The 12,569-nt window shown below is 48.7% G+C and overlaps 4 protein-coding genes across 4 annotated transcripts; all 4 read left to right on the forward strand.

Annotated features, from left to right (window-relative positions):
- Positions 1-867: 867 nt before the first annotated feature.
- L228DRAFT_261658 (YL1-domain-containing protein) lies at positions 868-2,805 on the forward strand (the record flags this gene model as incomplete). Its single annotated transcript, XM_018334349.1, has 2 exons — positions 868-2,492; positions 2,555-2,805. The coding sequence occupies exons 1-2, from the start codon at positions 989-991 to the stop codon at positions 2,803-2,805; spliced, it is 1,755 nt and encodes a 584-aa protein (XP_018187043.1). The 5' UTR covers positions 868-988.
- A 574-nt stretch (positions 2,806-3,379) lies between these two features.
- L228DRAFT_154346 (hypothetical protein) lies at positions 3,380-4,244 on the forward strand. Its single transcript, XM_018329320.1, has one exon. The coding sequence runs from the start codon at positions 3,592-3,594 to the stop codon at positions 4,141-4,143; it is 552 nt and encodes a 183-aa protein (XP_018187044.1). The 5' UTR covers positions 3,380-3,591; the 3' UTR covers positions 4,144-4,244.
- Positions 4,245-6,412: 2,168 nt separating this feature from the next.
- On the forward strand, positions 6,413-7,567 carry L228DRAFT_268965 (hypothetical protein; the record flags this gene model as incomplete). The annotated part of the gene is made up of 3 exons (XM_018335220.1): positions 6,413-6,627; positions 6,686-6,745; positions 6,817-7,567. The coding sequence occupies 3 exons, from the start codon at positions 6,413-6,415 to the stop codon at positions 7,565-7,567; spliced, it is 1,026 nt and encodes a 341-aa protein (XP_018187045.1).
- Positions 7,568-10,360: 2,793 nt separating this feature from the next.
- On the forward strand, positions 10,361-11,976 carry L228DRAFT_211834 (amino acid transporter; the record flags this gene model as incomplete). The annotated part of the gene is made up of 5 exons (XM_018329911.1): positions 10,361-10,460; positions 10,520-10,939; positions 11,047-11,190; positions 11,259-11,473; positions 11,548-11,976. 5 exons carry the CDS (start codon positions 10,361-10,363, stop codon positions 11,974-11,976), a joined length of 1,308 nt encoding a protein of 435 aa, XP_018187046.1.
- Between the last annotated feature and the right edge of the window lie 593 nt (positions 11,977-12,569).

Raw genomic sequence — 12,569 nt, forward strand, 5'->3', positions numbered from 1 at the left:
ACTCCGTAAGGCAGGTACGGCATCTTCCTACTGCCTGAAATTCCTAAAGTACCTTAAGTATCGTAGACCTGCTAAGAGCCCCTGCCGCAATAGGCGAAGTTACCCAGATCAAAGGCTTCCACTACTTCCCTTTCGGCCGAGTTGTTGTAGAGTTTCAGGTTCCAGAAACGGAAAATCAAGTACCCAAGCTAGCTCTGGCAATTAGTACCAGTACCTGGTAAAATGTGCGCCAATGGGTTAGTGGTCCAGCCGTCCCTGCCCACCCTCCCCATGGGCACAAAGCGCCATGGTTCTTGACCACTTTTTGGCCTCGTTTCCGAGTCAGAGCACTTGAGGCGTCCCTTTGCAACCAAAATCCTAATCATTGAGCTGTAGCTATCGTAGTAGACGTAGGGCGCATAATTATTTTGAATAATGAAATGAATGAGGAAGAAAAAAGATTTTGATTGAGATCATTCGATCAATGCATTAGGGCTTGTTTCGATCTGCTAATTCTGATACATTTTGGATAGCCCCTTCGGATGTTTTACGTACCTATAGGTACTGCACGGGCGTGGGGCAAGCTACAAGGAATTTTTGTCCCATTTTCGGACGAGTAAGGGTGTTTGCTACCTAGTAGGTACCGCGCTGAGCTGTAGCAACCGAGGTTTTGTTACGGGTTAACTAACAAACTGGGTCATTTACAACTAGAATTCAGCTGATGCATCGACGAGAGGGAAAGACACGGAGACAGGGACCATCAATAATGTGGACCAGGCCCCCTGAAACGTTAGTCAGGTCGCAGGGTCAGCGGGTCAGGTCCCTAGTAGAACAACTTGATCCTTTGAATCAACACGTAAATTACTAGGTAGGTAGGAAAGGCAGGTTATGTAAAGCAGGTAAGTAATGTGTTCTGTCGTTGACGGCAGCCAACCAGCCCTGGCATTGTCTGCCGTTAGAGCCATGTGCTTCGGTTAGCTTTCGCCACTGAAACCCCGAGATCTTTGGCATGCTTGCTCATGTACATCCGAGGCGTCACAACCGACCTCAGGCGACTACAACCGCAGCCCGTCATCAGCACCACAGCATGGATAAAGAAGAGTCTGAGGGCCTCACACCACGAGGAGACGACGAAAAACAAGAGAGATTGTATTCTAGCTCTCCATCTTCCGGTAGCGATAATGAGGCGGAAGATGTTGCGATAGAGTCTCTTGTAGCCGGTCGCGCGAAACGTTCAACTGCCGGCAACAGACTCTCTTCTCTTTTAGATCATGAGGTTGACGATGAATATGAGCTTCTTTTTGCTGAAGATGAGGAAGACGTGGAATTTGAGGGAGAAGGAGACGAAGAAGCATCAGATGTTCAACTCGAATCCTCTTCAGAGGACGATGAAGACCAAGGCCCTGTAGGCGGTGAGGACGATGACTTTGAAGGCGAAAAAGAGCTTCAAAGGGAAGCAAGAGCAGAGCGACTGGCTTCAAAGCGAAAAGCAAAGGAGGCTTTTCTGAAGCCGCCGGCCCTTCGCAAACACCCAAGGGTTGATCGTGCTCCAGGAGCAGAAGACCAGCTTTCTACTCCCGCGCCACGACCGAAGAAGAAGTCCGAAAGAGTTTCATGGATACCCGCGCCTGACGAAGGACCAACACGCTCATCCTCCAGGAAATTGACAATGCAGAATAAGGAGGTGATTCATGCACGCATGAAGGAGACTGAGAAGCGCAGGCTACAGCAACTTGCCGTAATGGAAGCAGCCGCGCGAAGGAGGGAGACGCAGAAGCCCAAAGCCATGACGCAGGCTGACCGACTTGCTGAAGCGGAGAAGACAGAAAAGCTGAACAGCAAGAGCTTGAATAGATGGGAGGAGATGGAAAAGAAACGCGCCGAAGAGCAAAAGGCGCGGCTTGCTGCCTTACAAAATCGTCACTTGGAAGGGCCTGTCATCACCTGGTGGAGCGGTCCAGCCCGCTGGGTTGATGGAAAGCTCGCACAATTTGGAAAGAAAATTAGAATTCATTATCCAGAAGATCCTAATAGCAAACCGCAACCTACAACAGGTCCTACTCCGTCAATACCTCCCGTGACGACGCCAACACCATCCGCCGAGGCCTCGCGTGAAAACCCACATTCTGCACCTGAACAACAATCCCCCAATTCAGAGGCAAAGTCGATTTTAAATCCAACGGACAAGGATGCTCAGAACACCGAACCGATGATCGAAGTATCTCCAACAGAGTCGCGCGAGGGCATACATACCGCGGTCTCGGTACCAGAAAGCAGTCATCAACAAGGTTTCCATTCCGTCTTGCAACAGGATCCAGAGAGGAGCATGTCTTCAGCAACGCTAGTTTGTCCAGACGCCACGATCCCCGCAACAAAGCAAGATCCGCCCGTTGTTGAACACTCTGCGCGCAACCTGGTTATCTTGGAAAATTTCGACCCTCTTGCGGTCCGAGAGCGGGAGTTGCAACGACGTGTGCTGTTAAAACAGAAACGCACATTAGGAAAATTGCAGAGTAAGTCATTTAACTGCCCATACTGGTTCAGTCATGCAGATGGAGCCGCTAACTGTTCACAGAGCCTGTACATGAACTCTGTGTCATTACGTCGCAACCCGCAAAGTACCGCGACCCGGCTTCTGGGCTTCCCTACTTGAATTCTTACGCGTACCGGAAGATTCAGAAGCTGCAAGGCGGCAGTTGTCAGTGGAGTAGTCTTCTCGGATGTTATGTGGGGCAGACTGGCGTGGCAGCTCGAGGTGTCCCCGAACGTTTCGCTTCCACTACGAATGCGGGCGCGCCACCTCCGACCGAAAGCAAAGTGGGTTGATATTGGCTGATCGCAGGGTAGATGCCAGGTGTCTGAAATGCTGTCTCTCTATCTTGCAGTACTGAGTCAAAGATGCCCTCGAATTGCCCCAGCAGCAGCGCATTCACAGCTTACGAAGACCCTTGGGTCACGCCCTTTCTCCACATCGGCTAGGTACCATGTGGTGGGAAATCCAACCCCAGTAGTGGATGTGCGGCTCGCCGAGTCACGTCCAAGCGACCGCGGAACTGGTAGCCTATTGGTGACACTGGTCAATACTTGAATAAATACTTCGGGCCCAGTGGGCGCGTGCAGCCGAGCGGGATGCAGAACTACAACTCCTTCGGCCTCTCGACTCGCAAATGCTCTTGTCATTGAAGTCATAACCTTCTCAGGGCTCGTTATTGGGTCATAGAATTATTGGGCCAAGGTTAGTTCTACTATAGTGTAACCATTTAGAGTATGGGTACATGGCTTATAGTGTACGTCTGCTGCAATCCTGCGTGATCAAAATCGTGGCAGAGTGTCCTCGAGGATTTGCACCAAACGCCAGTTGTAGAGTATGCGCGAGTTACGCATGTTGTCTGGACTGGCAGAAACTGGAAATGTCTAGCATTGTCGTCGCCACAAGCGGCCTCCCAGCATATCTTAATCAGAGCCTAGACAGATATTGAAAGCTAGAAAAATAACGACAACTTGTTGGAACGGCACTTTGCACATGAAGATATCTCCTCGAATACGCCGCTTCGATTTGGCGGTAAAGTGAAGAATGTTAGGCCTTTGAAGAGAACCTTGGTGTCGTGCAACATGTGTGATTGTCATGCATCTTTTCATACAGCGTCTAGGGTGGCTTCCGATGCACCTTGTCTTGTTGCCAATGAATATCGCTTCAGGACGCCTTGGGCACTTTATACTTTGGTTCTGGATTTTCGAACGATACAAGCAGAAAATTATGTCTCAGGGATTCGAACATGGTTTAAGGATGTTTCCTCGAGACTACGGGCAACGCAAGAAACATCTCGTCAATACCATGCAGGGTCATTTGCATCTGGCAAACAATATCGTAATGATCATTTGATATTTCACCATCCATTTGCAAAACTTAATAGAGGAGAAATTATTGAAATTTTTAATACGCATACACCTTTTCTGAGCCGTTTTAGAGAAATTTCCCGCGGCTGCATGACGCTAATACTCGTCCCGAGGCTTCTCATGTTGTTTACTGGAAACGAACAAGTGAAGGGGCGAAATTTTGGGAAAGTGATGCTCGCTTGGATGATGCTGCAGCTGCAGGCAGGAGCTGCGGCTGCAAGCCAGCACATCCGGGCAATCTCGAAAATCCAAAGGGCTATTGCATGATTGCGGGCTTTTGATGCTTTAATACTGGAAAAATATTTCCGTGGCTCCTCCTGCCATAGAGAAAAAAAGATGTCCACCCCCGTCGCTTGTCCAATCATGCAAAGAATGCAAGGCACGTAGGCGCCTGCAATGAACAAGGAAAACCAAGGTCGTCGAAGTGGGGGCGCCAGGTTGTCAAATAACGGAGGTGAGGGGCACCTTGATGCCGATTAAATTTCGCGTCTTGCAAGTAGAAGCGGGATACGAGGTACACGAGATACGGTGCCAACAACGAGCATGCAGCTGTACCTTGGACTGCTCCGATACTTTCTCGGCGATAATCAACTCCCTTGAAAACACAGGGTTAACATTTTTGAAAGACGACGGAAAATTTCAACTCTCGAAAAAAAAGTTTCTGCTGCTGCACTGCTATCGATTCAACAAGTACCGTGCTGCAATTGATTTCCGAATGCCTTTTTTTTTTTTTTAGAAGCGTCGACGGTAAATACGTACTCCTTCTATCAGCTTACTTCACCATGAGCAAGTATTCTTGCGGGCTTGAGTTCATCGGTCGGTAGTTTTGCCCGGATCTTATCGTGGGGACCCTGTGAAATAACCTCCCAAAAGGCATTTAACGAACCCTTGGTGAGCCAGCTACCATGGATCGAGCCGAACGATGATGTGCGACCGGGCCGTTCTGGCGTCTAGGATGGTGCAATAAGATGTCTTCAATCCACCATGCCATGATGGAGGTTTCGGTCCAATTTACGACAGCAGCAACGCAAGCACCGCACCGGTGCCTGTGATGAGGTGATCCACACCCAGCTGGCGGTAACAAAGAGCAGTAATCCTCCCATGTACCATATCAGCACTACGTGGACGAATTTAGTGGCCACGACGCCCATGATTCATTGTTGATTCATCCCCGGTTCCATAGAGTAAATCCGCCGTTACGCTTCCTTTTTCCCCCCCAGTACGTAAGTTGGCCTACCCGTGCCACTTGGGGTCTTTATGATGCTATGGGATAGGTTGTATTTCTCTTGACTTCCGCTCGTTCCCCACAAGGTCAATTCTTGTCTGTTCTGCCTATTCGGTAGGCATATTAGAACGTGCTGTGGCTTCCTCTTGAAACTTATAAAACTATTCCTCCACCCCGCTGTCCGTCCCTTCTTGTTGCCCTTTTACCCTCCACCTGAAACCCCCTCTCATTCTTCGCCACCAACCCCCGGGTCGTGGGAGGTTTTGCCCGTGCAGAATACACAAGCACCGTTGTCCACAAGTAAATCTTTATCTCGCGATTACAGACGCACTACGACGATAATTGCTGCAAGGTTCGTTGGCAGCGATCGAATTACGGCCGAATACATTTCTTGCAGAATCCGACGATCATCTCTCTTTCGACTGAAAGCTTATCAGACAACGCCCGGCCGGTGATAAGCACTCTTCCTGGATCGCACCATCACAGGCAGAAAAGACCAAGTTTTGTTCTTCGCCTGTACCTTTGTTACCTCTGATTCGCCAATTAAAGACATCATTCAGCTGGTAGTACGAAAACAGGAAGGTATTGCACTGTGCATTAGTCCTCTCCTATCGCCCAGCCGAGAGCGACCATTCATCGGAGAATCACCGATCGATATCCACTGCACTTGTCCGTCGCAATATAATCAAGGCATCGTTATCAGAATCAGGCCTGGTCGACTCGTCCGCGGGGTCCAATTTGCCCATTTCAAATTGACATATCATTCCGGTAACGCCCCTATCCGATGCTGCACGATATTCGCGGGCAGTAGAATATACATATATCATTTTACCTTCTTCCTGGACATTTTTTTTCCCTGCCCTTTACCGCTTCCCTTCGCCAGTCTGACTCTCGTTCCTGTCCTACATTGACCACGCTGCCGGCCAACAGCTTGCGGATTGGTTTCGCATTCTCGGCGTCGAGCACATCTACAAGCGCATTGACGTCGCCTGTACTTTGTAAATTATTCTTTTGACTTTCCATATCAACAGAGTAAACATGGGCCGCCTGCTGACGTCTTTTTTCCTCCCTTACAGACCGCCACTTCCCGAGGCTTACCGATTCCAGGGCATCGCAAGAGATTCGACACTCAAGTCAACTCTGATCGGTTGCAGCCACAACGCGCCCGAATCTTAGTGCCCACCCGCCGATAGATACGGCACGCACACGACCAAAGCACCAACCCCCCTTTCCAAAAATAAGGGTCCCTTTGCTCGTTATCGCTTGACTCACCGTAGTATAAACCTACGGCTCGGTCGCATCGTCCGAAACATGACTACAACAGACATCTCACAACATACTAACCCTCGCTCACCTCCGCGACCGAGGAAGCCTTCCTATCCTCCCAATGTCCGTCCCAGCAAGCCAGCACCTTTAACCAGGAGGCCGACCTCGACAGGCCCTCCCAAAACTGGTGCCGGCTGGAGTCGCGGCGTGGAGAAGCGAGACGAGGACGAAGCAATGGCCAACAGCTTCTTGCAGTTTTGGTGAGTTCTCACGGCGTAAATCCAATTATTGTTCATTGCTAATCTAAAATGAATACAGCACAACATGCGAGAAGCAGATCGTTGTCCCGAGCAGTTCAATCCTCTATTGCTCTGAAAGGTAATTCTCCACTGAGCAAGTCCAATCACTTGGTCCCAAAATTCGAGGCTTACCATTTTGTTCTCGTGCAGTTGCCGCAAAAAAGACACTGTCAGCTCCCAAGCTGGTGGCTTTTTCGCCTTTGACCCGTCTCCGCCTCTGTCTCCTTTCAGCAGCCTCAGCCTCGAAGACCCGCCGGTTCGCGATATCGTTCCTCAGCGATCCCCGACTGCTCGGACTTGCCCGCCAAACCTCTACCCTCAGTGCGCTTCGCCGCCGTCGTCCTCGTCAAACAGTCCCAAGTCGAGCCAGGAGTCTGCGGCGCAACAATACCTAAAGTTGTTCCATTATTCAGCGACTCCGTACGTGGGTGGCTACCCGTTCCATGCCGCCAACTCGTCGACCGCAACTACACCTTCTCTGTCCCACACGACGCCGGCGTCCTCCTATTCGGGCAGCAGCTACAATTTCTCTACTCGGCCCTTACCGCCACGCCATAACCCGTCCATCAGCTCTGCATCCCCTCGCTCAATAGACTTGGTTACACCCTATGTGCCTTCCGCCCAAGAGGCCGCTCGAAGACGCTCACAACCGTTTGCGGTACCCACTCAACACTACCCGCTCCCCTTCGTCTCGTCGGCCTCGAGGTTGTCCGATGGAAAAGTCCAGGGCGAGATTAGTTATGAAAAGCGACCCACGATCCCTGCCGCCGGGAGCAACTCGCCCAGTCAAAGCAGCTTGAAGCAACTGCTCAACTATGAAAACGAGAGACGGGAACTAGCAAGCAAGCGCCCGCCGCCTCCAAGATGGTCAATCAGCGAGGGTGCCCCTGCAAGGCGATGATGGACATTACGACTGATCACGTCGAAATCACCGGTGCGATAACGCGTGAATGACAACCAGTCTCCATGGACTTGGGAGGTGCGCGAATTGCCATGGCCGAGCAACCCATGGACGATAGCTCCGCAGCTCTCAACTCCCTGACGCGACGACATGTGGCAGATTAAAAGTTCGAAAAGTTCAACGAAGCGAAAAAAAGTCTTTGGCGACATGACATTTGGGTTTTGGATTTTTGGAGCGAACAAGCTGGCGTATCCTTTAATTTTGCATATCATTATTTCTTCTTCTCCCTAATCTTCATTTTTATTCTCCATCCCCCTTTTTTTTTTCGGGATATCCTGACTTCAGCAATAAACTCTACAATGGCTGAATGCGCATTTTCATTTGCGTCTTTTTTTGAAATGCTTACGCTTGGGGCATCAGCATCGATCTCCTATTTTTATTATTTGTTATACATAGAATCACTCCGCAAGGGAATATCTACAATGCATGACATTTTGAGTTTTCAGAATAGGTCATTCGCCGTTGGTTGGAATTACTGTGAACTATTCATATGTAGAGAGGCATGCAAGCCGAATTGAAATTCGATTCAAAGAAGTGCCATTTTCTACACCTGCTACTTCTGTTTGCATGTAAACCACTTCCTATACTGAAATTTCAAACGCGGCAATTAAAGTACGATACTAACCAAGGTTTTTACCTGAGGCCATACTATTGTCCTGTGGGGTAACAACCAAGGCAGCGCTCAGGTGAAAAGCCACTTTTGGTGCAATTACGAGATCTGGGGAGAGGGGCTCCCGGGGGGGGATCTTGCATTCGACAATCTTGCCACGCTCTTTCGGTCAAATGTTCCGAGACTGATAACGGCCCCGCGTAGATATAGTGTGATCAACCAAGGTATGACGTAGAAATTAATATAATTCCTTCTCTGGTTTCTTGCATCGTTTGATCTAGGTGAGCAAGGAAAAGGATAAATGTCTTATATTCATATCTACCTTGGCTCGGCTTTTGTGATGATGCATGATGGCGTAGTCAAGGCTTCCAAATAACTTAGTCTGAGGTCATGGGGAGCGTTGGTGTATTGAGTGTATTTGCAGAGTTGTGCCCAAATTGTGTAAATTATGCTAATTGAGAAGAAAGTTATGTCGTCACAAATCAACTGTGTGCTACGATGACTAATACGTGACGAGGCTGAGCCAGTCTGAAAATTACGTTGGAGTACCTGGAACTGCAGAGCGTAATTGAGTAGACATCACGTGACTGACTCTCATCTGATATCTGGGGTTATGTAATCCATAGACTGATCTTAGCGCAAGTCATCCCACTGGGCATTGGGTCTCACTAGTACCTGGCAGGGAGAGGTATACCCCATATATTACTTCGTATACGGTTGAGCCACGTTACAGCAGACATTGTCCAAAGCACATGTTTTCTTGTTTAGCAAGCAACGGCGATTGATGAATATTCAGAATACATAATCAGATGCAACCAATGTTCTCTTGGCAGGAACAACCCCGTGAGGTACTTTTCTGTTCCTTCAAATGAGTTACGAAAGCCGGACTGACTAGTACCATTTGAGGCATCGTTGATAGATAAGAGCCGTTGTTCTCGGAAGCGAAGAAAAGCCCCCATGAAGCCAAGACTTTAAAACTTCAATGTTTAAACTACAACCAGTAAAGTGGCAGAGAAAAATCACCGTCGTAGCCGCAAGGTACGCACCACTTAGTCATAGTTTTCTCTCGAAACCTTCTAGCGGCGGAAAGAAAGCCTCACAAGCCATACAGATCTATTCCTGTTACCAAAGACGTTGCCACTAGTCTCCGTCTTCTCTTCGACAGATCCTTCGAAACTTCTACTTGTCATCAAACCGACAAACCGGTCACGAAAATGAAAAACACCGAAGAAAGGGATCGCCTGGCCACATACGCAGAAAAGATGCCGTCTGGTCCGCAGCGTTCGTCCTCGCCCCGGTGGGTTGTCGGGCAAATATACGCAGTCACGGTTCTTCACCGTTCCGAATGCGCCGCCATGGTACTGGGCCATTACCTCTTGCCCTGATATCATTTTGCTGTTGAAAACCAGGATCATCCTCGCCCAGTCCTAGATGTTAAGATTCAAACTAGTTAGACCATTTGCATCCCATTTCTTTCCTTCTGTGATCACTTCTCGTTCGAATCTACTCTGCTCCTCCCCCACCCCTCGTCTCTCTGCTTTCAGCATTCATTTGCTTCTCTGTTCTTCCGGAACCCTTGCAACTGGTCCCCTCTTCCTTTGCATAGACTGATCTGATCTGGGTCAGAATTACCAATTACGAGCACACGCATCAGCCTTTCCCCCGCGTGCTTCTCATTCGCTCTTGCTTATCAATTGCGCGGTCCTGAGGCATTGTCTTCCTCTTCTCTCTTCGTTCACTTCTTGGCCAAGCCCAGAATTAAATTGTGGAGATCACACGCCTCACACGTTAAGATAAGCATCTGCCGTTGAAGACCGTGTCATTTCCCTTTTGCTCGCACTTAAACCACTCCTCCCCCCCCCCCAACTCCGTTCTCTCTTCATCCCACACCCGCTCCCACCTTTCAACACATCCATCCTCGAGCTTGCTCCCTCTCAAGCAAAGTCTACACCATGGCCGACCAGGGTACCTCGCGAGACCCCTATGACAGCAGCCGGGATGTTAAACACGACAACAAGATGGTAAATGATGGATCGTCGTCAACCTCTTCGCCAGACGGCAACGTACGGACTGGTTCAATTACTCAAATTCCCCAAAGCTCGTTTGCCAACATGGAAGAGTCAATGTACAAGGAGAACGGATTAGATTATGAGGATCCTTTCGCTCCCGAGGGAGAAGGCGATGTCAACTACCGTACGCTGGAATGGTGGCAGGCGTCAATGAGTAAGTGATCTTCTTTCTATTCTAGAATGCTTCTTCCCGTTAACCTTGGACCTCAATAGTCATGATTGCTGAGACCATCTCTCTCGGTATTCTGTCGCTACCTTCGGTCCTTGCTACAATTGGCATGGTTCCTGGAGTTATCCTCATTGTTGGTCTTGGTATTTTGGCAACCTACACTGGATTGCTCATTGGGCAATTTAAGATCCGTTACCCTGGCGTGCACAGCATGGCCGATGCTGGAGAGGTGCTCTTTCAACCCCTTGGGATGGGCAGGTTTGGAAAGGAACTTTTTGGTGCTGCTCAGACGCTCTACCTCATCTTCTCCATGGCTAGCCACCTTCTCACCTGGACCATTTGCCTCAACACGATTACCAACAGCGCGACGTGCACGATTGTATGGTCCGTCGTCGGTCTGGTTGTCTTTTGGCTCTTTGACTTGCCGCGGACCTTGAAGAAGATGTCTTGGCTCTCCATTGCCTGTACGTGATTTCTCCCCCATTTCAACTTTTATTTAGGTTTGGTTTACTGGCAATTATCTCAAGCCATTTTCTTTTTCGGGAACAATTGGGCTAATTAAACGATACAGCCTTTATCAGTATTTTCGTCTCTGTTTTGATGACCATGATTGATGTCGGTATTGAGAAGCCCGGCAAGCACACCATGAAAGCGGTTGAGCATCCTACATTCCAGCAGGCTTTCAATAGTGTGTCAAACATTGTCTTTGCCTATGGTAAGTTTACGCTCGGGTCCATATTTTTGTCAATATTCCCACCTCGCTAACCTGGCCGCCCGTGATAGCTGGACACGCTTGCTACTTTGGCTTCATGAGTGAAATGAAGACACCGACGGACTGGCCCAAGGCCGTCACTCTCCTCCAGACCTGTGAAATCGCCTTGTATGTGATCGCTTCTGTTGTCATCTACCGCTTTGGCGGATCCGAAGTCAAGTCTCCGGCGATAGGATCCGCTGGACCAATGGTCATGAAGGTTGCTTGGGGCCTTGCCATTCCAACCGTACGTTTTCTTGCGAAAATTCCCTCGAGAAAGTATTCCCTCTTCGAACCACTCTTGCTAACTTTTCAAAACAGATTGTCATTGCAGGCGTTATTTACGGCCACGTGGCAGCCAAGTACATTTACGTGCGAATCTTTCGAGGCACGCGACACATGACCAAACGCTCAGCACTCGCGACCGGCAGCTGGGTCGGCATCACCTTGTGCTCTTGGGTCATTGCCTTTGTCATTGCCGAGAGTATACCGCAATTCAACGACCTCTTGGCGCTCATCTCGGCCCTTTCTGTGTCGTGGTTCTCGTACGGCGTGGCTGGCATCTTTTGGCTCTTTTTAAACAAGGGCAAGTGGTTCAGCTCGATTCGCAACATTTTCATGTTCATCTCCAGCATTTTTGTCATTGGCATTGCCTTTGCCATTTGCGGTATCGGCCTGTACACCTCTGGGTACTCAATCCACAACGCCTCCAGCAACGATGCCTGGGTATGCAAGAGCAATGCCCAGTGATTTGAAATTTATTTTATTTTTTTCTTCATCGTCGCATTTTTTTTCCCCCTTTCCTCAGATCATGATTGGAGATGCGGTATCTCGCACGCCGTCCCCCGACTCTTTTTTTTTTTTTTCTTGTATCATACTTTCTCTGTCGCAAAGCTCGTTTTTGCTTTGACTTGACGATGATGATGATGATGACTCATTTGATGATATTGTTGTTGTTGTTGTTGTTATTGTTGTTGTCGTCTGAATAGGTGGTTGTTGTTTGGTCTTGTTCATCATATCCCATGACTGCATTCGTTATGTGCACATGTTCATGCATTTGTTTCCTCTTTTTTTCTCTATCTCTGGTTTCATCTGTCTATCTTCATTGTTCATTTTTCACCCTGCATATATCTCTTCTTTTATCCATTGGCATATCAGCATACATCTCACCGAAGAGAACGGGATAAAGTGGCTGGTATTGAACCAAAAAGGAAAATGGAAAAAGGAATACTGCGGTACCATTGTTGATCGATGGGAATTCTATTTGAAAAGCTTTTTTTTTTTCCTTTTGTTGTCATTTCTATACAAGTGTACGAGATTGAGAAGGGAGACTAGACTAGAAG

The sequence above is a fragment of the Xylona heveae genome (assembly GCF_001619985.1).
Source record: "Xylona heveae TC161 unplaced genomic scaffold L228scaffold_7, whole genome shotgun sequence".
Taxonomy (NCBI): domain Eukaryota; kingdom Fungi; phylum Ascomycota; class Xylonomycetes; order Xylonales; family Xylonaceae; genus Xylona; species Xylona heveae.